Raw genomic sequence first — 27,312 nt, 5'->3', positions numbered from 1 at the left:
TGCTGCTTGCCTGTTATGCTGAAATATATAATGTACTAACTATGAATCAGTTATTGCATATTCACCACATTCTGACCATTTTCTACTACATGCATGGCATGGCAGGAAAAGTTCCTCCAAAAATGAAAATTCTGGCATTATGTTTTACCCTCAAGACATTCTAAACATGCATGCCTATTTTTCTTCTGTTAGGTATCTCAGCTAAACATACAGAAAAAAATAACCATATGCAATTCATAAGTTGAAAGGGTAGACATTGTAGCTTTATGTTGTGAACAAAACATTGCTCTATTTGTTTGAACATCCCAACCAGACTGACATAGCAACATGATCTAAGTTTGAGGCGAGAATATCCATTTAATTTAATGATATTTGTTGAAACCCCACAATGAATCATTTCATACCTGTCTTATAAACAGGGGTGCGAGCCTATCTGGGTCTTCCAAGCACTTCTCTAGTTCACCAAGAAACAAGCTACGAAGATGAGAGTTGCAACATTAAATGGCAGGAAATGAAAGTAGGGGTCTTGGTGGTATTTACAAGAATGAGAATCATGAGTGTGTCATTTCAACATACTCTTTATGCCAGTCATAAATCTGGTGAATGTTCCCAAAGACGATCTTATCTTTGCCTTTCATGTCGTCGGGTACACCTTCCTCCTTCATCCTGCTCATGTAGCCCTGCAGGTGCCAGAACACATCAGTATGGTTACCATTGGAGACAGAAACACATACAACATGTGATCCTTCTCGACGACCATTCTGAATAACACAACACAACAAATGCATAACAATATCCTATCCTCAATAGAGGGATAGACAACTGATCAAACAGAACTGAACCCTGACAGCAGCTGCCAGTTATGATTCCTCGAATGAATGTGTTCAGTTACATGCAGTCACCATAGAGATCTCACTGCGTTATTCGTTAAAAGAACTGAATATTAGCCCACCTCCACAACTGCACCAAGGTCTCTCACATAGTCTCTCTCCGTCTCCACCAGTTCCAGCAGTACATAGCTGAAAATGAAAGAAATAAACACATTCACATACAACAAATCAAAGAACAATTCAAGATGGCAGGCTGAGTCAAAAGAAACCTATTTTATTTAGCATGAACATGTATCTGTAAAAATACTTCTTATGAAATCAATTAAAATGTCTTATAATATAATATTGTAATTCACATGACTCACATCAGTGTTCCTCAATGTATTGATCTCTACAGAATGAACATCAAAGCTAAATTAACTAAATTATAAATTCTTTCTAAATGAGAAGCTCAAAGTTTAAACTATTTCAGCTTTGATCCAGTTTGCTTCTGACGTTTTAAAGCAAACACAATAATTATGAGACAAACTGCGTGTCATACAATAATGTATAAAGAATATGTTACATGATCCTGTACCTGTTTTGAACCATTTCAATTAAACAAGAGCTTTCCAAGACAGTAAGTAGTCATGAAAAGAGTCACATTTGAAGAGTTATTTTGACTATCTTCAATCTATCAAACAGTCAGTATGACTCTTTTCTGATCTTATCTTCCCTCTTTTTTCTTCTTTTGCCCTTTGGGTATTTAAGTATCATTCCAGCTACCTAAAAACCTCTGTGATACCTTTCTGAACCTCTGCCACCTGCAACACTTTTAGCGTAGAGTTTTACACATTGACACTTGTGTTGAGAAAAGCTTGGAAGCTCTGACATAACCTTGTCACTAAAACAATCCACACACAAGATTTAATTTTGGTGAGGCCTTACAACTACTAGTTTTTTTTTAGAGTACTTATATACAAATACTTATAAATGAGAGAGAAACACACTGTCGTCTCTTGAGGAAGCCAGTCTTGCGTTCATCCATCTCATCAATGGGAGAGGAGGAAGACAGGAGGGAGTTATCCGATGGGTTGCAGGAAGGACTAGTGCTATCTCCTCGCTGAACAGGGAGAGAACTAGGCCTGTCCTCCAAACTCTGAGAAAGAAAAGTGGACAATAAAAAAAAAAAAAACATTTAAATACGAAGTGATGGATTTCCTACTACACCTCTGTGATCTCTTACCATTTTGCTCTTGACGAGTTCCTCAATGGCGCTGACCAGTTCAGCTGCACTTGGTGTCTCTGAGGTGCTGGGACGGAGATGGGAGGTAGCCTACACAAAAAAGAAAGAAAGTAACAATGTTTAGAATCTTACTAAAGTAGGACTCACAAAAATGAAACAAAATGAAACAAAACAAAACAAAAACACAAAACAACAGAACCAAAACAAAACACCCCCCCAAACAACAAAACAAAACAAACAAAACAAAACAAAACAAAACAAAACAAAACAAAAAACAAAAACATGCCTGTTAAATGCCCTGTATGTCTTTTTTCATGAGGCTTTGAGACCCTTTTAAGAGGTTTGACACTCTTTTCGGGTTACGGTTACATAGTTGAATGACTAATAAGTAAATAATACTGGATCCAGTGTTGAAAAATGAACCGCAAATTCTAAAGACTTCAAGATTGATTTATTTTGTGAATCTGCAATGATGCTCACCATTGTAGTGTTCTTACAATGAAGGCGGAAACATTCCAGTCCAAATATGGGAGTGGGTGCGGTTTCTTTATTCGCCAGCCAATCGGGCCTAATTTCAGAGTGGGAGGGGCATACAGCATACAGGGGAATGGAAGTAGGAACTTTGGTTTGGAAGATTTAGGTTGTTTTGGGTGAAGAATAAGTGCACACATGGCCCAGTGCATGTGATGTTACGCACCCCTGAATACTCCATTAAGGGGCACATGTAAGGTCACGGACAAGGTCAAGGACTTTCTCAGTCTATAACAGTCAGAAGTTCACATTTTAAGAAATGCTACTGAGCAGGATCAGTTTCTGTGCCTCAGTAAACAAGCTCTGGTAAAGCATAAATGAGGACATGTGGAGTATTCAAATACATGAATGGACAAGAAGGACAATATACAGTGAGGATGAGGTATAAAAGTTGAAAAAAGGACTGCAAATAAAGGAAAGATGAGGAGAAAGCTGGAGGATAGAAGACTACATAGAGAGATAAGGAAACTGAGACAAAACAGAGGCAGAACAGAAATCAACATAATGCTGGAGAACATTAAGAAACAAAGAGAAAACAGAGCAGCAGTTAGAGAGGCCTATTAGAGGACCTTCTAAACTAGTATCATGGGGACAACATGAAGTCAGCATGAATAAATATTCACAACAGATTTTACGTCCACAATGTAGCCAACATTTTTCTTCGTAACAAAGTTCCTAAAGAGATGTAAGGTAAGCTTTGATCTGCAAGGTACTGATGGCGTAACTAAAAGTGGGCATTCCACACTAGAAATCATGAGAATACAGATTTGGAATTGATTGTGAAGGACTGTTTTCTCTCTATAACAGTGCTTTCATGTGCCTTTTTGACCAGGACATGGACACTAAAGGTCAAGTTCATCCTCAAGATAATATGTGCACAATAAGGCCAGAGATATGTTATAACAGCATCCAGGGTATGATTGCATGTTGACTTTAAGAATGTTTATTAATTGGACTACATCAGCATTTTAAAATCAGCAATAAAATTTCAAAACATATCAATAATGATTAAATAAATCCTTCCACAAAGTTATATTCTGGTGACTGGCATTTACCTTGTCCTCCTGGGAGTCCTGATGCAGAAGGCTGTGCTGTTGGATGGCCATAGGAGGCGGCAGGGGAACTGAGTCAGGCCCTTCCTCCCCTTCCTCCTCACCACAGCTCTGCATCCCTGAGGAGGAAGACTTCGATAGAGTGCCACTGCTCAGTCCCTCATTTCTCATCCTCTGTGAGAAACAGAGAGGAAGAAATAAAGAGAGATAAACATTGTTAAGCTATGAAACAGCTCAGCAGCTGTGGAACATTTTTATACCAAAATAGCTCCAGTGAAAGAGTTGCACTGTATTTATAACTGCTCTACACCAGAAACCACAAGACAAGAATAACACTTACAAATCATACACTTAAAAGAAGACAGAACGCTACATTTACCAAATGCATTTACCAGGAAATGAGTGGCAACTAACTACCATATATTTACTCATCTGGGAGCTGTTTTAAACATTTTCACTGTTTCAGTAGGGCTCTGCTAGGCACTTTTTATTAATACTGTAAACTTTAGTCCCATTAACTTTTTCTTTTTTAATTCAGTGTTTTTGGAGAAAATTCAGTGTTTAATTCAGTGTTTTTGGAGAGGTTTTGGAGTTTTCTGTGTCATAATATATATATATATATATATATATATATATATATATATATATATATATATATATATATATATATATATATATATATATATAATTATTTTTTTTAAATACAATAAAGTGAAATATCATTACTTAAAATAACTGTTTTCTATTTTAATATTTGTATTTTAAAATCTTATAGACACACAAAGTTTTCAGCAGCCATTTCTCCAGTCTTCAGTGTCACATGATCCTTCAAAAATTCTTCTAATATGCTGATCAGGTGCTCAAAAAACATTTCTTATTATTATCACTGACAACTGACAATATCTGACTCCAAACTATGAAAAGTAGCGTATATACATGCTCAAATACAATATCAGAATACATTAATTGATATACAGTTCACTGCAGAAATGTAATCATACTAATAAACCTGAAAAAAATAGTGTGTGTTTTCTGGTCACCAACCTCTTCTAAGGTCTCATCTTGTGGTGTGGCAGCACTGTCATCTGAGTCTTTCTGTGATCCGGCTTCTGCGTTCTTGCGGACATCTCGACTCTTCTTGTGCTTGTGTGCAAGTTTTTTCACATGGCCGTCTGCTTTACCACTGCTGAGCCGTCTGACAGGGCTGGTCAGCCACTTGCGGAGAGTATTTCCAGGCCGTTTGGGTCCAGGAGAGCTCTGCAAATGACCCGGCTGCAGTGTGGCACTGCCCGAAAGTCCTCCTTCATTACTGGAGACTGAGAGCGTGTCTTCAAAGAAAGAGGGAGACAGAGAACAAGAAAAAAATGGTGTTTACATGTCTCGCTGCAGGCCGCAGTATTTTTATTTTATAGAACAGCTGAAAACAACTGGCAAGAGTTCATAGCTGTACAGTTGTACAAATCATTACTGAACAACAAATCAATAATCTGCCAATTAATCAAATGTCAAGAATTAATCAACAATATGGTATCCTACCCATGGTATCCAACCCTAACATGGTATCATACATTAGAAAGGGTAATTCATAACATAATATAAAAATAATATTCTGTTTGTTTATAAACAGGGGTGCACATATTTTTTTCAGCCTGGTTCTCATAAGAGAACTGATTAAAGAGCGTCAGTGGATAAATGTCACAGTTTTGCATTGTGCTTTGAAAACGGCATAGCCTAGATTTATGAATTACTTATTTTAAACAAATGTTGTTTGTTTCAATATGTTTTATATAACACAAAGACATGCGGATATTTTTATATCTAGGTTTAAGAGTGCAAATATTTTTGGGTGCATTGTACATAACCATATCTCTAAAACAAAATGATTGCAATATCAGTACAGCGCAGTTTACTGTGTTATAACTATATAATAAACATATTATACATAACTAAAACGATAGAGCATATCTGAAAAGTCAAATCTGACAGATGCTATCTGTTTCTGATTATTCTGGCGTTTGTGGCGAAGTGTGTGAGGGTGCTTTTCTCACCACAAGGTGACTCTATAGTGATGCAAATCGCAGATCTACATTTCACTTCAGAGAGCTTAACCCTCTTAAAAGACCCTGCTCTGCTCCTTAGAAAAAAAAAATGTCCTTACATAAAGCTTGCATAAGATATTCTCGTCAGTCTACGGATGTGCAGAAGGCAGGCTTATGATGAATGGAAAAACAAGAGCTAATAAATAGATTTTTTTCATTGAATTTCGCTATATAAACATAGTATATAAATATGTGTTATGTTGTATATATGAATTCTCAGCTGTCTTGCACTCAGTAGTTTGTCCCCTCACTCTGGGCAGTATATTGAAGTAGCTGACCCTAGTGTGACCCATCTGTCATAGTCCACACTCGGTGTAATGCAGCAGCAAGAGTTCTTACTAGAACCAGGAAGTATGACCATATTAGCCCGGTCCTGTCCACACTGCACTGGCTCCCTATCAAACATCGTATAGATTTTAAAATATTGCTTATTACTTATAAAGCCCTGAATGGTTTAGCACCTCAGTATTTGAATGAGCTCCTTTTACATTATACTCCTCTACGTCCGCTACGTTCTCAAAACTCAGGCAATTTGATAATACCTAGAATATCAAAATCAACTGCGGGCGGCAGATCCTTTTCCTATTTGGCGCCTAAACTCTGGAATAACCTACCTAACATTGTTCGGGAGGCAGACACACTCTTGCAGTTTAAATCTAGATTAAAGACCCATCTCTTTAACCTGGCATACACATAACATACTAATATGCTTTTAATATCCAAATCCGTTAAAGGATTTTTAGGCTGCATTAATTAGGTAAACTGGAACCGGAACACTTCACATAACACCGTACTTTCTACATCATTAGAAGAATGGCATCTACGCTAATATTTGTCTGTTTCTCTCTTGTTCCGAGGTCACCGTGGCCACCAGATCCAGTCTGTACTCAGATCAGAGGGTCACTGCAGTCACCCGGATCCAGTACGTATCCAGACCAGATGGTGGATCAGCACCTAGAAAGGACCTCTACTGCCCTGAAAGACAGCGGAGACCAGGACAACTAGAGCCCCAGATACAGATCCCCTGTAAAGACCTTGTCTCAGAGGAGCACCAGGACAAGACCACAGGAAACAGATGATTCTTCTGCACAATCTGACTTTGCTGCAGCCTGGAATTGAACTACTGGTTTCGTCTGGTCAGAGGAGAACTGGCCCCCCAACTGAGCCTGGTTTCTCCCAAGGTTTTTTTCTCCATTCTGTCACCGATGGAGTTTCGGTTCCTTGCCGCTGTCGCCTCTGGCTTGCTTAGTTGGGGTCACTTCATCTACAGCGATATCATTGACTTGATTGCAAATTAAAACAGACACTATTTCAACTGAACAGAGATGACATAACTGAATTCAATGATGAACTGCCTTTAACTATCATTTTGCATTATTGAGACACTGTTTTCCAAATGAATGTTGTTCAGTGCTTTGGCGCAATGTATTTTGTTTAAAGCACTATATAAATAAAGGTGATTGATTGATTGATATTTGCCAAAAATACACACACACACGTAGCTACACCTGGTAAACAAACTCCACAAAGTAATGAACAAAGAGATGAACACATCAGTTTCAGCGCTGAAATAAAATTACTATTGATGTCTGTAAATTAGTCATTGTAAACTGATTATGCAGATTAATTTGAACTGATTCACAAAGGAACTGAATCAATTCTTACTATGGCTCATTCTGCCCAAGAACTACCCAATCAAAACTGACAAGACAAGTGACCAATCAAAGTTAGTTTTTTTTTATTTTTATGCATTCTTATGCATTTTTGGATAGGTTTATCTAAAACAGGCAATATCTAAGTAACAATATTGTGTGTTTTTTGTAACTGTCTTTTTTAACAACCTTCATAGCAGGACAGAAACGGTAAATTAGCCAGTTCGACACAGACATGGAAAAGTTTACGATAACTGAATATGGTTTTTGAGTGTCATTACTAAATATATCAGTGATAAATGTGGTGTGTGTTTGCAGTTGTTTTCCAAAATAATTCCTCCTGCGCTGTCGTTAAATTCACACCTGAACAAACCGAGCCTTCCACGCCACAGACATGAGCCCTGTGTTGGACACTGTGTACAGTATTTGTCCGACTGTCCCCGCATATGAACCTTAAAGTCATTTGTACATTACACCAGATATAAATCATATATGAACATATTTGAAATATTACAGAACACTTAAAAAAAAAGAAAAAAAAAGAAAAACACTTTTCATCCCAACTGAGGTAACATTCGTTAATTAAGAAGGGGTGTGAAATCACATGCTTGAGGTGTGACAAAATTATGCTTTCTCATACTCTGAATCTCTCACTTCAAGGCTTCAAGGACTGATGGGTAATATTCAGAAAGAGATCATTAGTTAAAACCTCTAATTTATGATGCTTTCGAATAAGCATTTTACTGAGAGCCTCTTATGTCTCATTTAATAATGAAGACTCGCTCACAAACAACAATGCACAGGTTTCACAATGTTTTGCTGCATGTGCATAGCAACCTTTATTAGGGGTACAGAGACAATCCAGACTGTATACAAGCACAGCCCTGACCCAGAACACATAATCACCAACAAAGCATCTACACCAATCAGTCTGTGAACAAAAGCGAATTGTGAACACCATCATAACTTCATATTCCTATGCTACTTGAGTCAATAACAAAACAAACATGTTAATAATAAAAAGTAATAATAAAGTAAATTAGTGCCAAGTTATATAAATGTACTTGTTGTATTCAATTTGATTTCATGAGGGAAAACAAAAAACATTTAATTAATATTTTAAAAAAAGGTTAACATTTTTAAAACATTAAAAAAGTAATAACCAATTCTGAGTATTGTACATTTTAACAATCACTTTCAATAACATTTTTACATGAACATTTTTAAGGAAAATTATAATTTATTTATTTATTTTATTAAATTTATAAACTATTCAGTCATTAATTTAATTTAATTTAATTTAATTTAATTTAATTTAATTTAATTTAATTTAATTTAATTTAATTTAATCTTGCATGATTATCCGGGTAATTATGTGTTCTTAAAAAATAGTAACTGTTTTAATAAGATTTGTTTTTATTCATTAATAAATCAGAACAGTTTCTCCCTGACATTTCTGACTTATGAACATGTAAAATATTAAAATTAATTTTAATTCAGAAGTAGAACATCTTAAGAACAAAAACAATGCATGTGGAAAAAAAATTACAGAAGTGAAAGTCTAGTAACTAAATTAATATAAATAATATTCTATAGACACCTGCATATCTATAAAATGTCTATACACACCAAATAGATACAGGAACAAAAGCAAAAGTTCTGAACAAGCTTTTTTTTTCATTCTTAGATGCCATGAGTACTGAAAATTGTTGATCAATAAATATAATAAAATTACATCAGATTTGAATAATAATAAAAACTACTTGTGGTCTTTGTAGTAGTGCATTAAAGGCAACTCTTGTGTATCTTAATATAAACCCTGAATATGATTTATACATCTGCATATCAACATACCCTATGCTTCATTTCCTAAATACACTGAATTACCTTAAATAAACATAAACCACACTATATTAAGCTGAGTTACGTCTACTGTATTCAGTCCTGACACTGATGTTGTCCTGTGAGGCACATACCCAAATCCAGCAGCCAATACTTGCAGGTCTCGGAGCGTCCTGAAGCTGAACCCATGTGACAAAGTGGCCTGACTGATAAAAATGAGTGTATTCCATGTGCCATACCAAGAAGCAATCCGGACAGAGGACGCAAACTACACCAACTCCTCTAAACAGAAAGGATTTTACCACATTATGCTGAGAGGAGAGTGATGGACTATGAAAGAAAGGGAGGGAGAGAGGGAGAGAGGAAGGGGGACGGAGAAAGAGGGAGGTTTGGTGTTTCATGCACAGCTGTGACTAAGTTATGCTCAGAATGAAAGAGAGGGAGGAAGGGAAAACCGGATGAGAAGACTCAAAGAGAGGAAAGAGGTGTAACCTACAATTCTTTAATATGAAAGATGGGATTCTGAAAGAGTCAGAGTTAAAGTCTTCACAAGATCAGGCAGTTTCAGCTTTAGTAGCGGCTTTCTAAATGGTGTAAGCTCACAAAGATAAGCAGGTCATATTTAATTAATTTTCCTTTTTTTGTTGCACTTTTGTATTTGATCTTGCTTCCCAATTTATAATCCAGATTCTCATTACATTTGTTACCCTGGACCACAAAACATAAGGGTAAATAAAAAATGTAAATAAATTAAAATAATAATTGAGATTTATACATCATCTCTGAAAGCTGAAACTGAATAAACACCCTTTCCATTGATGTATGATTTGTTAGAATAGGACAATATTTGGCTGACATACAATTATTTGAAAATCTGGAATCTGAGGGTGCAAAATAAGTTCTTAGCAATGCAGGTTACTAATCAAAAATTAAGTTTTGAGATATTAACGGTATGAAACTCATGGAACTTTTCTTAATATCCTCATGATTCTTGGCATAAAAGACAAATTTATAATTTTGTACAATGTAATAATCCATACAATGTATTGTTGGCTATTGCTACAAATATACCCTTGCTACTCATGACTGAATTTGTGGTCCAGTGTCACATTTACCTTTTACTGTACACTTTATATTTATACACTTATTTTATAATTTTCACTGTCACTTTTGCAAGTTTACAGTTTTACATGATGTCAGGTAGAAATATGACATGATTCTTGACAGGTTGGCTTTGTAAGTTTCACACAGTTAGATAATTAAAATATAATAATAATAATAATAATAATAATAATAATGGATTTACAGATATTTGATATTCTTTTATATGTAGATTTCGAAAAACAGCAGAACATTTTCAGCATTTTTCAGTGGGAGCACAGTAATAATACATCTCAGACGTAAATTACAGTTTAAGTACAGTACGACTGGCAGGCTTGGCCAGTATCAGGTCACAGCATGAAAATCAAGTTAACTATACAAACAACTGCCTCTATATCACCTACACAAATGGCTGCCTCTCTTACAGGCTGCACCGGGGCGGATGGCTACAAAGATCTCCCTGTTTAAGCGTCTTTGGCTGCTTAACAGTAGCTGGTCTGTGGCCAGTCGAACTGCTTCCTTTGCTATACATACACAAACACATACACACACACACAGATGCAGATCCGTAACTGCTTATGCCAGAACTAATCAACATTCTACTGAAGATTCTGCTCTGGTCTCATGGTAGCCTAAAAGTTTGATTTCTTTCAGCCCCTCTGGACACGTTGCAACACAGCAGCTGCCTTAAATATACCTTGAACGATTCAGCGCACAAAATAGTCTGGGCAGCAGTTTGAAGAGGTTGAATACACTGGCCATCGTGAGTTATGACAGTTCCTATTTCACATTCTATAAATACAGATTGTCCTTGCTGTAAGAGAACCGGCTGTTTGACATTTCCCATGACCTTTGCCAAAGGAAAGGTGCTCGTCTACTTGTAAAGATGTCATAAAATGGACATAAATGACAGGTATGTGTCCTTTTAACTTATTAGTTAAAAAAAAAATATCAACATCATTAATTTCAATATGACTTTTACATAACTTTACAAGCTTTTCATTGAGAATCTCTTTAATAGACGGACAGACGGACAGATAGATAAATAGATACTTTTTGGGAAACATTTGAGGAGCATTTTCTTACTACTGTATATCCTGAGGTCAAAATAAGTCAGTTTCAGTAACTTCCCAGAATTCCCCAAACTGAACACCACACCCTGCACACACTAATGATCTCCTCTCAGATGCTGCCCAGTCATCCTTGTGTGGGTGACCTCAAAAATCTTTGCCTGGTGACCTTCTTAGTTTTACCACATGCTCTTCCTTTGTAATCAAGTCTTTGTCACAAATCATGGTCCATTCAGAGTTTTCAAAAGCAGTGACTAACCACCATGAATTCCATTTTACACAGCTTTGATCACAAGGAACTGACGAACACATGTAGTTCTAGATGTACTTACTACAGCCGAATGAAATTCCATAAAATGCATGTGAACAGTAAGAAAGCTCCAAAATGAATTATGCTGATCCTACGTCTCCTTCATATGCAAACATTTATTTCACCACAAAGAGTTAAATCTTAAATATAGTAAAGAGTAAACCTTAAATATTGCATGAAATGATAATGAATCATATACAGTGTTAATAGAATATTGTAATAGAAAAACAACATTACCACTGTTTCTACTAGGGCTGTGTATCACCAGCAAAGTTACATGATATGTATCACGATACTTATCACGGTACAAGACTGCACTGAATTTTACCTCAGAAGAATTTAGTAAAATAGCTGTTTATTAAACACTGCATACCATAGAGGCGTTGCTAACTATAGGCAGAGCAGGCAGTTGACCTCTGCATTATGAAGGGCCTCCATAACTGTACCACAGTACATAACAATATAGGTAATGGCATATATTTCATGATTACATTGGGCACTCCCCACTAGGTACAATAGTCAGATATTCAATATTCAATACAATATTCAATATTTGCATCTTGTTTTTAAGCCCATAAATAATAATGTACTCATTCTAATATATTAGAATCATCCTAACATTGCTGATAGGTTATCATAACACAAATCAACACACTCTCTGCGTAAAACTCTCAAAAATTGTATTAATAAAATAGATTCATGTCTGAAGAGCAACATTATCTTTCTCAACGAGGAGTTGATAAAATCATTGTTTCAAAAGCAATTAAACCACAACTTCACTGTTAATAGAGAAATGATGAAAAACAGTGTAATTCATACATACACAGCCCCCCTCTCTCTCTCTCTCTCTCTCTCTCTCTTATAAATGAACACTTGATAAATTATACTTTTCTGATAATAGTATACTGAAGTGGAGATCGCACAGCAATATATACAGCAAGCGCGTTTATTCTCTGTGAACAGAGACACAGGTTGACAAAGATAAGTAGCACACATAGCAGACATTTCCGTATTGTGCAGTCCTCTGTTTTGAGGACTGCATCTCTTTATATCAGGCAACCCAGTTGTGTTCCTCTGTGGCCAGATTAAACCCATTGTAGCCTATATATATTATGCTCTTTTCATTATTTTCAAATCTCTGAAAAGATACATCGTCTTATTGATGTATCGAACATGGCACTAGTTTCTACTGTTCCAATAAAACCAAGGCTACCTGTTTGACCAAACCAGAACAGAACAGAATAGAGAAGTATTTAACTGCCAACCATCCACAATTTATTCAAATCCTGGCAGATAAAATCGAATATTGTCTAAATATTTTCCTGCAAATATTCATCTTCTTTTTGAAATAGGTCACATTACAAATGTTACCCATGCTTTAAAAATATTTTGTTATAATAAAAAATATGATCATAAATGACATACAATAAATGTTTTTTTTTTTTATTATTATTTAAAATTATTTGAAAATGAATACAGCAAAAATGGCAATATTGTGAAATATTTTTTCTATTTTAATATAATAATAAGGATTATCTGATAAATATGAAGTTTATGACAGCATTTGTTTTATTATAATAAATCATTTTAAATACATTTAAATGTCTTTACTGTCACTTTTGATCACATTTATGTGTCCTTGCTGAATAAAAGTACTAATTTGTTTGAAAAAGAAATACTGACCCCAAGCTTATGTATTATTGTTTTCAAAATGCCTGGTTTTAATTGCATGACCAAAATCACAAGATCACATTAACTGTCCTGTGTACATGGATATAATCCTAGCAGGGAAGTCCCCAACAGCCCGGCAACCCTGTTCATCACCTGACACAGCCCATCACCATGGTTACTGCATGCTCAACACACTTCAACCCTAACAAGAAAGAGCAAAGCTGGACTGCAATTAAAATTTTATTTGGGTTCAGGGTGAGTCAAGAACAGACACACACCTGTTCACGGCTTTGATCCATTCCTCCTGAGAGAAAACACAATATCTGGCACCCACATTAGGATAATCCGATTTAATTTTGGATTGTGTATGTCATGCTTAAACTTGCACACAGCTAGAAATCTGTTTCCATAATTACTGTAATTAAACATCAATCCTCGAAGTATTCATTAAAAATCAAATTATTTTTAAAATGCTACCATAACAGATTAAAAAGCTGAGATTCCTATCGAGTCAAAGGTGGTTACTTAACAACTCTTACACAAAGCACCAGCTGGAAACCCCAGACGCGTGTGTTGACGTGTCTTTGAGTAATCCCTCAAGCATTTACACAGAAGCTCTTCCCATGACTGGAGAGGAACATCAAACTCTATTCCAGATTCTCAGGACCTGACAAACTCAAAACACTGACAAATACAAGTAGTGCAGCCTCTGTGAAGTGTAAGCCTTAATAAATGCCATTCAAATTCCTGAAGCCATCTTTATCTAACCCCATAACAAGGAAAGAAGAGCATGAACGTCCCCCAAAAAATCCAGAACTTTTAAGTAAATTCCGTCTAACTGAATCTAACCCCAAAAAGCTGTCCATCTTACCTTTATGATTGAAAATGCCCTCCATCTCCATGCTACTTCGGGAATGTGCGATGCAAAGCATAGAGCTAGGAACCAGGCCTTCTTGAGCAGGTGAACGGTCAGTGGTACGAACCAGACACCAGTCGGGCTTGTCTTGGGGCCTTTCTACAAGCTCCACTGTCTGACCCCTGCGTACAGTCAACTCCGATCCATTACTGGCCATGAAGTCGTGGATGACCACCGTCAACTCTGAACCACCGGATAACTGTGGAGAAAGTCATAGAGTCACATTCAAATTTCAAATATATGTGATAAAGACAACAAACGTGACAAAAAAAGAGGCATAATGAACATACCCACTGGTAATGTGGCGTTGCCAATGAGCTCAAAAGATGAGCAACTGACCCTGAACCTTTACACGCCATGTTTCTACCAAAATATCAACCCCTAGTACATCCTTATGCAGGAAACATCACACAGAAGAATGGTCTGGGTCAAAAAAAAGACATTTCCGACAATGCCATATCCTATAGTCTGGAAGAAAGAGCGTTGAATAACCATGTCTTATCAAAATGAATCTCATCTACAGTTCACGCTCAAGCATTCAGAACTCCAGTGAGGTAAAGTGGCAGGCGTTTGAAGGCTGCTGACACATCCTCGCATTGCCACGGAGATGGAATCAGTCTGAAGGAGTGACGCCTGGCAGGAGGAAGGGAGAGGAGGCAAAGACGGACACAATGTGCCAAGATTTAAAGGAGCAGGAGGCAAATTAATCCTCATTAGAAGTGACGTGCAGCAAATCATCCGCTTCTGAGAACTTCACCTTTTCACCTCACCATGAACTGAGAGGGCTCTGTGTGCGTTAAGATGTCTAAAACAGTGAGCTTTTGTGCAGGGTCATCAGGGCACATGAGTGAATTTAGTAACTCTTGACGTGTTTGTGTATGTCATGAAGAGACGGGGAAGGGACCGACATGGAAGAGAAGACAGAGAAGGACTAAGATATTCAAGTGTGTTTCGATCGGACAGTATCAGCAAGTAACGTGTGTTGCTGTAGGAGGCTTGCAATACATATCGGTGACAAAAAGACACATGTGTGAAGGCGTGTGAGAGGAGAGCTCTGACTGTGAGTGGGAAGACAAGCGTCTGTGCTGCTAAATCCAAAGCAACCGAAGCAACAAAAGTTCCCCAATGAGGAGCCTTCATTACGTCTGTTGGTAATCAGGTTAGTTGAATGTTGGAACTACTGGATGCCTCTGTGTCCAGACTTCTTGTATGGCTGATTTCATATTCAATTAGGATGAACTTTCTGTTCCCTAAAATGTTTGTATGTATAAAAACTTATCATAAAAATCCTAAAACGTTCTAAATGAGAGACTATAAAGAATTGTACTACTTTACTTTATTTACAAATTTGACCCTGGACCACAAAACCTTTTTATTTTTTTATTTGAAAATCTGGAATCTGAAGGTTCCAAAAAGTTCTTAATGCATATTACTAATCAGAAATTCAGTTTTTATATATTTACAGTAGGAAATTCACAAAATATCTTCATGGAACATGATCTTTACTTAATATTCTAATTATTTTTGGCATAAAAGACCCATAAAATGTATTGTTGGCTATTTATGACTGGTTTTGTGGTCCATGGTCACATAATAATTTCATAAAAAAGCTTGCTTTTTATTTTAGAAGCTATTTTTTAAATGTTTAATTAATTGAGTATTTATATGACACTAATTGCCTCGCTGCTTATAGCTGAACTTAACTGATGAACAACATTAACACTATTGAACTAAATAACATTGAACTAAATTGAGCTGAATATTATTTTAAGGCACTACTGTCTTCTTTAGAGCTGATTTACAGCTCTTGTTGTTTCATCATTTATTATTACCACTGATACCACTGTCTGTCTTCTATGAAGAGCTATATTAATAAATGTCACTTGACAAACAACTTGACAACAAAATGTCCCCAATAATGCTGTGATTACCACTTTCCACTGATGAGTCATTTTTTCCACAACTGCATAGTGACAGAAATGCAATTAATTTTAAGCTAATGATAATGAGTAGCTCTATTACTGTTAAAGTGTTATGGCACAGGTTCTATTTTTGTTTTTGAATTTTTTTTTTAGAAACAATTTAGCATTTATTTATTCATTTATTAAAATTAAAAATCACCACCATCAAACATTATAACAGAATCATTTGTCAAGAAGTAGTGTAATTGGCCCTATTTGGAGATTCACCCATATTAACTTGTCTCTAAAAACTAATGCTTGGAATCAACTGTCTTTAAGATTTTATTCTTTACTGAAATTTTTAGGGATGCACAAATATGAAAACTTATAGCCGATACGATAACCGATAATTCTTTAATTATGAAAGCTGATAACCGACATGTTGGCCGATAAATTTAAATCCACATTTTTTCATTATTTTTGAGAGCCTGTTTACCAAATATGTCTCATGATTAAAAGGCATTAAACACTTCAACATAAATCAAACATAAAGCAGCCTTACAAATAAATAAAATAATGCTTAAATAATGGAAAAAAGTTACTGTACAACATAACTTACGTGTAAAAAAAAAATAAAAAAAATATTATAGGTGTAGCCTGTTTCTTTCTTTTTTTTTTTTTTGCTCAGGTACATTTCACTGATTTTCCAGCAGCTCAGTATCATCTCTAAAGAAGAGTGTACATTTCAGGGTGGGAAACAATATTCTGTTCTTTAAATATTTGGATTAGAACAAGATGTTACTATGAAGTACAGTTCTTTAAATTAATTCTCATCCAGAAATGCCCATTATGGAATATAGCTTGAAGCAGCAGTAATGGGGCCAACCACACAGATGGCACAAATGTGGCATGTAAAGTTGTTTTGTCATATAATCCTTATCAGTGATTGTGGATATGCAGTTTAAAGGTTATAAGTATTTCTAGAAGTACTTGTAAGTTTTCACAACAAGGTGATGCAGTCATAAAATCGGTAAGGTTTTGTCAGGATATTGTGGTAAATATAACCGCAAAATTTTGTGCCAGTATGAAAAAAGATTGCAGATATATAGTACTTATAATTAGTCAAACACAAATGAACACAGCTTTTAATATTCTCTTATAATTCTTGTCCATCCATTGGAAGTGCATATGATCAAAATGTTAATGCTTCAAAAGAAATTGTAAAAGTAGTCCATGTGAATCAAGCAGTTTAAACCAAGTCTTCATTGCACATGCATAGAGCTCATCAATATGGTAAACACAGTTCCCTATCTGTCGGTCACTACGAGTTATGTCGACCGACAAATGGGGTCTCACTTGGGAGGCCAATCATCTCTGATTTTAAGAGAAAACGCCAATGAAATTGGCAAGTGGATTAACACACCTGAGCCACTCCCCGTGCCAGCGGGTATAAATAGGGCGAGAGGTGCATCCACTCATTAGATTTTTGCTTCGGAGTCGAGTGGTTGTATGAAAGCCGTTATACTCCACAAAGCCATTCATCTGCTGTGTCGGGAAGCTGTTCTGGTTGGCGGTACGGCGCAAACAGCGGTGTCCCTTTCAGCGATTCCCCTGGGCGCTTCAACTAAGAGAGCAGATTTCCTAAAAGAGCAAATCGCGGACGATTCGCGTCTTTTTCAAGACGCCGTTTCGTCCGCGTCCTTCTGGATGCGGTCGTTTCCTGTTCTCTGACAACGGCCATGTTCGCTCTCTTCCGTGTCTGGGCATTCAGCACGCTGAAGGCGCGTTCGTGGATGGTTCATGCACGCACTGCGTGTGTGACCATGGCAACGCTGTGATCGCGTCTCCCCTTTCTTAAAGGGAAGGGAGCAGACCCCTCTGTCACTACCCGTTCTGGTTTCTCTGTCTCGAGCAGAGGACCGCCGGCTAGTGCTCTGGGAGATTTGAAGGTGACAGTGAGAGCTTCTCCGCCGGGCCACGCCCCACGGACCTCTTACCCCTTCCGCAGTGTTTGTCCTGTGCAGCTGCTGGGTGATTTTGCTGGGCTGTCTTATGGCAGTCCCAACGGGTCATTCAGTTTGCCGCCGGAGATCAGATGTCGATTGCAGCATCGGGGATGGGCTGTTGACCTCTGTGGATGAAGATTCGGCGGGGCTGCCCCCTCGGGTGTTGTCGCCACTGCCGAATTGGACCCAGAGTTGACAGCCGTGCTTGCCCGGGCAGCTGTGAGCATCAGGATAGAGGTGAATGCACCGCCCAGCCCTGAGTGCTCATGGCTGTTTGATTGGTTCTCGGTGTGGAGCGCGACTCACAACCGCGTTTTACTCTGGTTCCTTTCTTCCCGGATGTGCATGGGGAAGTGATGTAGTCGTGGATGGCCCCTTTTACGGCCGGAAGCAGCTCATTTCGTTCCTCCGTCCTCACTACCCTCGATGGCGAGGCAGCTAGGGGTGTGTTGACATTCCCCAGCAGGAGAGTGCGATTGCGGTGCACTTGTGTCCGCAAAACGCCGCCACTGGGAGGGATAGTCCGCGCCCCTCACCCAAGGTCTGTAAGCTGTCGGCCGCGCTCGCTACCAAGGCTTACAGTGCTGCGGGCCAAGCTGTCTCTGCTTTGCATGCCATGGCTATCCTGCAAACCCAACAAGCCAAGGCTTTAACAATGCACGAGGGTAGGACCAACCCGAGGTTGATGCAGGAGCTGCCCATGGCGACTGACCTCCCCCTTCTGGGTGACGGAAGTCACAACGCAGTCCCTCAGGTAGGCGATGTCCACTCTGGTGGTCCAGTAGTGCCGTTTCAGGTTCAGCCTGGTCTGTATGAGAGACATTGACAAAGTGCACTTTCTCGATGCTCCCATGTCCCAGGCTGTCCTGTCTGGCGACGCTGTCAGGGGCTGTGCCCAGTAGTTCCTGACAGAACAACAGCAGACTGAGGCCATACAGCACATCTTGCCACGACGTGATCCTCCGGTTGCCACCATTCCGTCGCAGGCAGTGCCTCAGCCTGCTCGTCGCCGAGGGCGCCCCCCTGCGTCCTCCACACCAGCTCCGCCCTGTGCTGAGAGTTCTTCGAGGCCGGCGCGTCGAGCCCCGCGCAGGAGAGCGGCGCCCCCCGTGTCACTCCCGGCTGCAAAGTCCTCGAGGAAGTCGACTAAGCGGCCCTGACACGGGCAACTCGGAGATGCGGAGAACTACTCTTCAGGAGATGGCGGAGAGAGCGCCACTCCCTCCCCCGGAGGAGGGCCGGGTGGAGAATCTTCGGGTTCTGTTCCGCCGCTGGTCGAACGGCCAGTGGCACCCACATTTTCATTGGAAGAGCAATTTCTCCTTCCTCCGAGTTGCAAGGCTCGTGGGCTGACAATGAGCGACGCACAGCTTCCTCATTCTCACCCACGACGCCCCCTTTCGCCAGCAGCCAAGAGGTCGCGGTTTGGAGACGCAACGCCTCTCCACGCGTCTCTGGAGTGTGGTTGCGATGACCCAGGACGCAGTGCCTTCTGGGCCTTCCGGCACGACTCCCCATCGCTGCACCACTGCGGGTATGTCGACTGTCCCCTTGGTGCCACTTGTACGGTATCTGGGAGCATGGCTTGCGCTGCCCAACCCGTCACGCTGGCTCATCCGGACGGTTCGACTCGGCTATGCGATTCAGTTCGCCCGGCGACCCCCCAAGTTCAATGGCGTGCTCGAGACTTCGGTGGCAGTCCAGGACGCCCCTGTCTTGCGCGAGGAGATTGCTGTCCTCCTGGCGACGGATGCAATCGAGCCGGTCCCTCCAGCCGAGATGAGGACGGGGTTTTACAGCCCTTACTTCATCGTGCCCAAGAAAAGCGGTGGCCTTCGACCTATCCTGGATCTGCGAGTCTTGAATCGGGCCCTACACAAGCTCCCGTTCAGGATGTTGACGCAGAAACGCATTATCAAATGCGTCCAGCCCCAGGACTGGTTTGCAGCGATCGACCTGAAAGACGCGTACTTTCATGTCTCTATCCTCCCTCGTCACAGACCGTTCCTGCGCTTTGCTTTCGAGGGTCAGGCATGGCAGTACAAGGTCCTCCCCTTCGGGCTCTCCCTGTCCCCCCGTGTCTTCACGAAGGTCGCGGAGGGCGCCCTTGCCCCACTTTGGGAAGTGGGCATCAGGATCCTCAACTATCTCGACGACTGGCTCATTATGGCCCGGTCCTGAGAAGAGTTGTGCGATCACAGGGACTTCGTGCTTCGGCACCTCAGTCAGTTGGGGCTTCAGGTCAACCGGGAGAAGAGCAAGCTCTCCCCTGTGCAGAGAATCTCTTATCTCGGTATGGAGTTAGACTCGGTGAGTATGACGGCACGTCTCACCAGCGAGCGTGCCCACTCAGTGCTGAACTGCCTGAGTTCCTTCAGAGGCAGGACAGTGGTACCGCTGAAACACTTTCAGAGGCTCCTGGGGCATATGGCATCCGCAGCCGCAGTCACGCCGCTCGGGTTGCTTCATATGAGACCACTTCAGCACTAGTTACACTCCCGAGTCCCGAGATGGGCATGGCGCCGCGGTACACATCGTGTCACCATCACACTGATGTGTCGCCGCCTATTCAGTCCTTGGTAGGACCTTGCTTTTCTACGGGCCGGCGTGCCCTTAGAACAAGTGTCCCGGCACGTTGTTGTCACAACAGATGCCTCCAACTCGGGCTGGGGCGCGACATGCAACGGGCAGGCAGCTTCAGGGTCCTGGACAGGACCTCTACTGCTGTGGCACATCAACTGCCTGGAGTTGCTGGCAGTGCATCTAGCTTTGCGACGGTTTCGTCCGCTAGTGCTGGACAAGCACGTGTTGGTCCGCACGGACAACACTGCGGCTGTTTCGTACATCAACCGACAAGGCGGTTTACGATCACGTCGCATGTCTCAACTCGCCTGTCATCTCCTCCTCTGGAGTCTGACGTGGCTCAAGTCGCTGCGCGCTGTCCACATCCCGGGGGAGCTCAATCGTGCAGCCGACGTGCTCTCACGACAGCTCACTTTCCCCGGGGAATGGCGACTCCATCCCCAGACGGTCCAGCTGATCTGGAGTCGATTCGGGGAATCCCAGGTAGACCTGGTTGCTTCCCACGAGTCCTCCCACTGCCAGCTGTACTATGCCCTGTCCCAGGCCCCCCTGGGCACAGATGCACTGGCACACAGCTGGCCTCGGGCTTTACGCAAGTATGCGTTTCCCCCAGTGAGCCTGCTCGCACAGACACTGTGCAAGGTCAGGGAGGACGAGGAACAGGTCCTGTTGGTTGCGCCTTACTGGCCCACCCGGACCTGGTTTTCGGAACTCATGCTCCTCGTGACAGCCCCTCCCTGGCGCATCCCCCTGAGGAGAGACCTTCTCTCTCAGGGGCTTGGCACCATTTGGCACCCGCGCCCAGATCTCTGGAACCTCCATGTGTGGCTTCTAGACGGGACGCGGCAGACCTAAGTGATCTGCCCCCAGCGGTGGTAGACACTATCACTCAGGCTAGAGCCCCTTCTACGAGGCAGGCCTATGCTCTGAAGTGGAGTCTGTTCACGAATTGGTGTTCTTCTCACCGGGAAGACCCCCGGAGATGCCCGGTCAGAGTCGTGCTTCTTCCCTGCAAGGTAGGCTGGAGCGTGGGCTGTCACCCTCCACCCTGAAGGTGATTGCAGCCCATCACGATGCAGTGGACGGCCGGTCCCTGGGGAGGCATGACCTGATCGTTAGGTTCCTGAGGGGTGCCAGAAGGTTACATCCTCCTAGGACACCCCTGATTCCCTCCTGGGACCTCTCTATTGCCCTGGCGGGACTTCAGAGGGGTCCCTTTGAGCCGCTGGATTCGGTTGAGCTGAAGTTCCTGTCTCTCAAGACAGCGCTCCTGATCGCGCTCACTTCCATCAAGAGGGTCGGGGACCTCCAAGCATTTTCGGTAAGTGAAGAGTGCCTTGTGTTCGGGCCGGCCTACTCTCACGTTGTCCTGAGACCCCGGCCTGGATACGTGCCCAAGGTTCCCACCACTCCCTTCCGAGACCAGGTGGTGAACCTGCAAGCGCTGCCCCTGGAGGAGGCAGATCCAGCCTTGTCGTTGCTGTGTCCCGTAAGAGCGCTTCGCATATACGTGGACCGCACCCAGAGCTTCAGAAGCTCTGAGCAGCTCCTGGTCTGCTTTGGAGGTCAGCAGAAGGGGAGGCTGTCTCTAAGCAGAGGTTGGCCCACTGGATAGTGGATGCCATCGCCTTGGCTTACCATTCCCTAGGCGAGCCGTGCCCCCTGGGGGTGAGGGCCCACTCCACACGGAGTGTGGCCTCCTCCTATGCGTTGGCGCATGGCGCCTCTCTGGCAGACATTTGTCGAGCTGCGGGCTGGGCGACACCTAACACCTTTGCGAGGTTTTACAACCTCCGTGTAGAGCCAGTTTCCCCCCGTGTGTTGGGTAACAGGTAATTGGCGGGAAGGGCTGGCTGGGTGTCTCGCTTGCTGCGCCATTCCCCCTAACACGGGGATGTGAGCGCCTTCTTCTCCCAGTAGAGTTCCCCGGTTGGCGTACCCTGGTCGAGCATCCTCCAGCACCCTCGGCGTCAGACTTGGCGGAGCAGTCTGTCGCCAGGCCCAATACTGGCGTTAGCATGCCCGGAGCCGGTCAGCCCCTGTACTGGGCTAGGTGTCCATATGGCTGGGTTCCCTACGGGTAATCCCATATGTGTATTCTTCCACGGTAAGGTTTCCCTCTTGGCAAACCCGTGTCTTCCCTTGACAGATCGCTCTGTCAGTCTCTTCTGGCAGCCGTTCCATCCCTACTCCAAGGTAGGACCTGCCTCAGAGACCCTTTCCATATGTAGTACTGCCCCCTGGGTCAGTCCATATCGGTATATCCACATGTCACCTCCCTACGGGTAGGATGTGGTCTCCGTAGCGACCTTTCCTAAAGGCTCGCTTCCCCATTGTCTTGCCAGCTGAAAGAACAAATAGGGAAGATTTGAAGCAATCTTTCACTGAAGGTTGAAATCCCTTCCATTTACTTTATGTGGGCGGAACAGCAGCATGGCCTTCTCCAGCAGCGATGTACTCACCCTTTGGCCCCTTCGGTACCAAGGTCAGTGAATTTGCGCTGGGGCTTTGGGAAGGTTACGACCTTAAGCGTAGCTTTTGTGGCACGCCAAGGCTTGTCAACAATTGCAGCGCCTCAAGGTTGTGACGAGGTTCAGGTTATGGCGTTTTCCATAGGACCCCATTTGTCGGTCGACATAACTCGTAGTGACCGACAGATAGGGAACGTCTCGGTTACGTACGTAACCCTCGTTCCCTGATGGAGGGAACGGAGACGTTATGTCCCCATGCCACAACCTTGAACCATTCGCTGTTGCCGGGACACGTTCTCGGCTCCTCAGCGTAAAACCTAATGAGTGGATGCACCTGTCGCCCTATTTATACCCGCTGGCACGGGGAGTGGCTCAGGTGTGTTAATCCACTTGCCAATTTCATTGGCGTTTTCTCTTAAAATCAGAGATGATTGGCCTCCCAAGTGAGACCCCATTTGTCGGTCGACATAACGTCTCCGTTCCCTCCATCAGGGAACGAGGGTTACGTACGTAACCGAGACGATATTACCTGACAGGTGAGAATGGATCGACAAAAGTGATAAAAAATCTCTTTGTGTTAATAAGATGAATGGGAAGTCTTATGGGTTTAGAATGATGTTATGGCTGAATTTTCTTTTTTGGGTAAACTATCCCTTTAAAAAATTGATTGCAGTATTACAGGTTTCATTACAGTGGTCTTCGAATGTGATGGCAAAAAGGTTTTTTTTTTTTTTACCACAACAGCGCGTTTATATTATATCTTGGGAAAAAAAAAAAAACATTTTATACTGTATGTATATATATATATATATATATATATATATATATATATATATATATATATATTAGGGCTGTCAAAAATAGCACGTTAACGGCGTTAATTAGTTGTTTGTCGTTAATTACGTCAAATTTTTTTACGCATTTCACGCATGCGCAGTGTGACAAATTATTTAGGTCAGGAAAGTCTTGTCGATCTCTGAATTCTCAAGATAGTAACAAACAGCGGCGAGCGCCGCGACGAAAACACCGAAGAAGCTTAAGGTTTTACCCCAGTTACTCTCAAATACATTCATGCCAAGCTCGATAAACAGAGACGACTTTGGTAGTTGATACGCTGGAGCTTCTTCCTGTTATAGCGTCCTGTGTTTCACACTGTGCATGCGCAGAACGCATACATGCAATGCAGCGAAAATTACAGCTGTTTGAAAAAGCATTTGCATTTTTACTTGGTTTTACTGGCACTTGAAGCCTTCAGAACGTGAAAATATCGATCCTAAAGAATTGTGGCAGAGCAAATGAACACCTCCTAAAAACAAGAGTGCCCAGAGTGCAGAGGGCGCATGTTTGTGTTTCTGAGTTAATTCTTTCGAGTTTCTCTATGCATAATTTCATAGATATGTGGCTATATTTAACCACAGGTTCACTTAAAACTCTTACACTATCTGTAGTTAAATGGCATGGTTTGATATAGTGGTCAGGTAAATTTGATTAAGTAAATGTTAAACTTTTGAAATTCAGAAAAAAAGAACCACATATTGATGAATCAATACATGAAAATTATGTATCTGTGTCCTGTTATTTATCCTTTGGTACGCATTTCAGAAAAAAAAAAATGGTTAGGATTCAGGTGTATTTGCAAATAGTGATTAATCATGATTAATCCACTGAAAATTCTGATTAATTTGATTAAAAATTTTAGTCATTTGACAGCCCTAATATATATATATATATATATATATATATATATATAGAAGGAGGCAGCTGTGTCATGCTTTTAGGTCTTGAACTATAGGTATTAAATTGTGTGTGTATATATATATATATATATATATATATATATATATATATATATATATATATATATATATATATATATATATATTGCTTTTAGTTTGAGGCTAAAAAATTCAGTACATACATTAAACAATTTTCCTTGTTCTTACAATGCAGCAGATTTAAATATGTCACCAAAACACCAGAACTGAATGAACACCAGTTGTAGCATGGCACTTTTAGACTAAGCTCGACAGATTTTCACACTTACCTTGTCGCTATCCAGTGTGTTCTGGGAGGTGCGGGAAGCGATGGAAATGGTGTCAGGCTGACTGCTTGCATCACCCTGACTGTCTAGGTCCTCTCCATCCCTGTTATTCAACATAATATATATCATTCAAAAGTGCACACTGACCAAGGTAAAGCCACCCTGATTAGACAGTCGATATCAGAGACAAGATACTGATATGCATAAAACTGGTTTCTTCTGTGTTAACATATTCTGCGATCCAGAGACTCATCCTTGTTTATTGATTTAGACTGATGTGAGGTGTTAAAGTACCTTTTGCCCTTGTGTTTGGTTGCAGTGGCTTTGGGAATGGGGATTGGCTCTTTGAGTGCCCCCCGTAAATGGATGGTACGCTCCTGGATAACTTCACGAACATGTTTAATCCAATCCTGTTTGTTTTCAATACATGAAGCCTGGGAATGCATTGAACACAACAAAAAAATTAATGAACCTCAATTTACACAACAGACATAAATATCAATTGGACTTGTCAAAGCCTACAGATCTGTTGCAAAAATAATGACAACATGAATTTAGAGTTCAAATGAAGTCAAAAACTGTTTACCTAATTAATGTGATCCTGGTCTTATTATGTATACCATAAAGCATTTCTTATCATTTATCAAAATATGACAAAATGCTCTGTTTCTTAAAGGGATAGTTCACCCAAAAATGAAAATTCTGTCATCATATCCTCACCATCATGTCTTTCCAAACCTGTATGAGTTGCTTTCTTATGTTTAACATAAAATAAGATATTCTCAAGATTGCTGGTAATCAAACAGTTTTTGGTTCCCATTGACTTCCATAGTATTTCTTTCCCTACTATGGAAGTCAATGGGAACCACCAACTGTTTGATTACCAGCAATCTTCAAAATATCTTTTGGACAGAATTTTCATTTTGGGTGAATTATGCCTTTAATGTGATTTCTTTAAGGTCCCAGCCTCCAATCACATGTCAATTAAACTCTATCAATGATTTAATCAATTCTCAAAGTATGAAATCAATTCCCATGCAACTTTTCACTTGGGAATCAGATTACAGAAATAAAATAGGTGGGAACAATGTTTAGTAACTGTAAGCAGGCTAAAATTGTGAACATGAATGAATCCATTTTGCATCCATGTGTCTTGTCTATTTACACGTGAGAACATATAGAATGGCATATGAGTCATTACATGATTCAGTAATGTCTTCAGAGATGAAGGGCAACAATTCAGAAATAAAAGTTACATAAGTGTTTTTTTTTTCAATGTTACAAGTTTCAAAAAATGATTTTATACAATGGAATGACTCAAGCCAGAGCTACAGCTTGGAAGACACTTGAAGACATATCCACTCATGTCTAAGATCCTTGGATGAATGATATATACTGAACAGTATATTTTTTTATTTTAAAACAAAGTCGAACGGACAAATCCATTTAATTTGAGATCAGAGGCAACATTTCAGTAATGAAACATGCTTACGTGCTGTGCCAGTTAGCAATGGTTTTGACAAAAAAAAAAAAAAAGTGGACGAGGTTTCATTTTGGAACGTGAATCATACCTTTAGCACTATTTTGTCAGAGGTAGGTGTCCGTCCAACCCAGAGTGCAAATTTACATGGATCTCCTTCCACATGTTCAGTAACTCCTAGTTCTGAGGTCTAGGCAGAGTAAAAAAGCATAAATCAAACATGAAATAATTCAGTCTAATATAAAGTATTGCCATCCATAACCTGATAATCAAACATTTCCTTATTTAAACAACTAAACAAATTAAAAGTAAAACCTGTACCATGAGTTTGCTCTTGTAGAGGTACTTGCTCCTTCCGTTGGAGTCTTTGACGTCCTTGCTGAAGATGAGAGACATCTCAAAAAGGAAGAGGTGCCGCTCTCTGCCCTTACGAATCAGAGTCTTTGGATCCCAAACCTGGAATGACTCCTGCAGAATCAACTCACCCTGAGACTCAATGTTCTCATCAAAACCTGATGGTGAGAAAGAGCA

General features: G+C 40.9%; 1 protein-coding gene across 3 annotated transcripts in view; it reads right to left on the bottom strand.

Moving 5' to 3' along the window:
- Positions 1-27,312, bottom strand: part of triob (trio Rho guanine nucleotide exchange factor b) — a 159,082-nt gene that overhangs the window by 13,541 nt on the left and 118,229 nt on the right. For all 3 annotated transcript variants that reach the window (XM_026284127.1, XM_026284128.1, XM_026284129.1), the window contains 12 exons: positions 27,103-27,293; positions 26,873-26,971; positions 25,596-25,735; positions 25,305-25,404; positions 14,255-14,498; positions 4,683-4,966; positions 3,642-3,812; positions 2,056-2,145; positions 1,820-1,968; positions 953-1,019; positions 577-680; positions 405-474 (listed from right to left, as the gene is read on the bottom strand). In XM_026284127.1, the coding sequence (XP_026139912.1) occupies positions 405-474; positions 577-680; positions 953-1,019; positions 1,820-1,968; positions 2,056-2,145; positions 3,642-3,812; positions 4,683-4,966; positions 14,255-14,498; positions 25,305-25,404; positions 25,596-25,735; positions 26,873-26,971; positions 27,103-27,293 (1,709 nt within the window). The remainder of the gene's footprint in view (positions 1-404; positions 475-576; positions 681-952; positions 1,020-1,819; positions 1,969-2,055; positions 2,146-3,641; positions 3,813-4,682; positions 4,967-14,254; positions 14,499-25,304; positions 25,405-25,595; positions 25,736-26,872; positions 26,972-27,102; positions 27,294-27,312) is intronic.

This window comes from Carassius auratus, chromosome 16 (assembly GCF_003368295.1).
Source record: "Carassius auratus strain Wakin chromosome 16, ASM336829v1, whole genome shotgun sequence".
Taxonomy (NCBI): Eukaryota; Metazoa; Chordata; class Actinopteri; order Cypriniformes; family Cyprinidae; genus Carassius; species Carassius auratus.
Note: the sequence above shows the minus strand (reverse complement) of the source record. Positions and strands in the feature narration are given on the sequence as shown.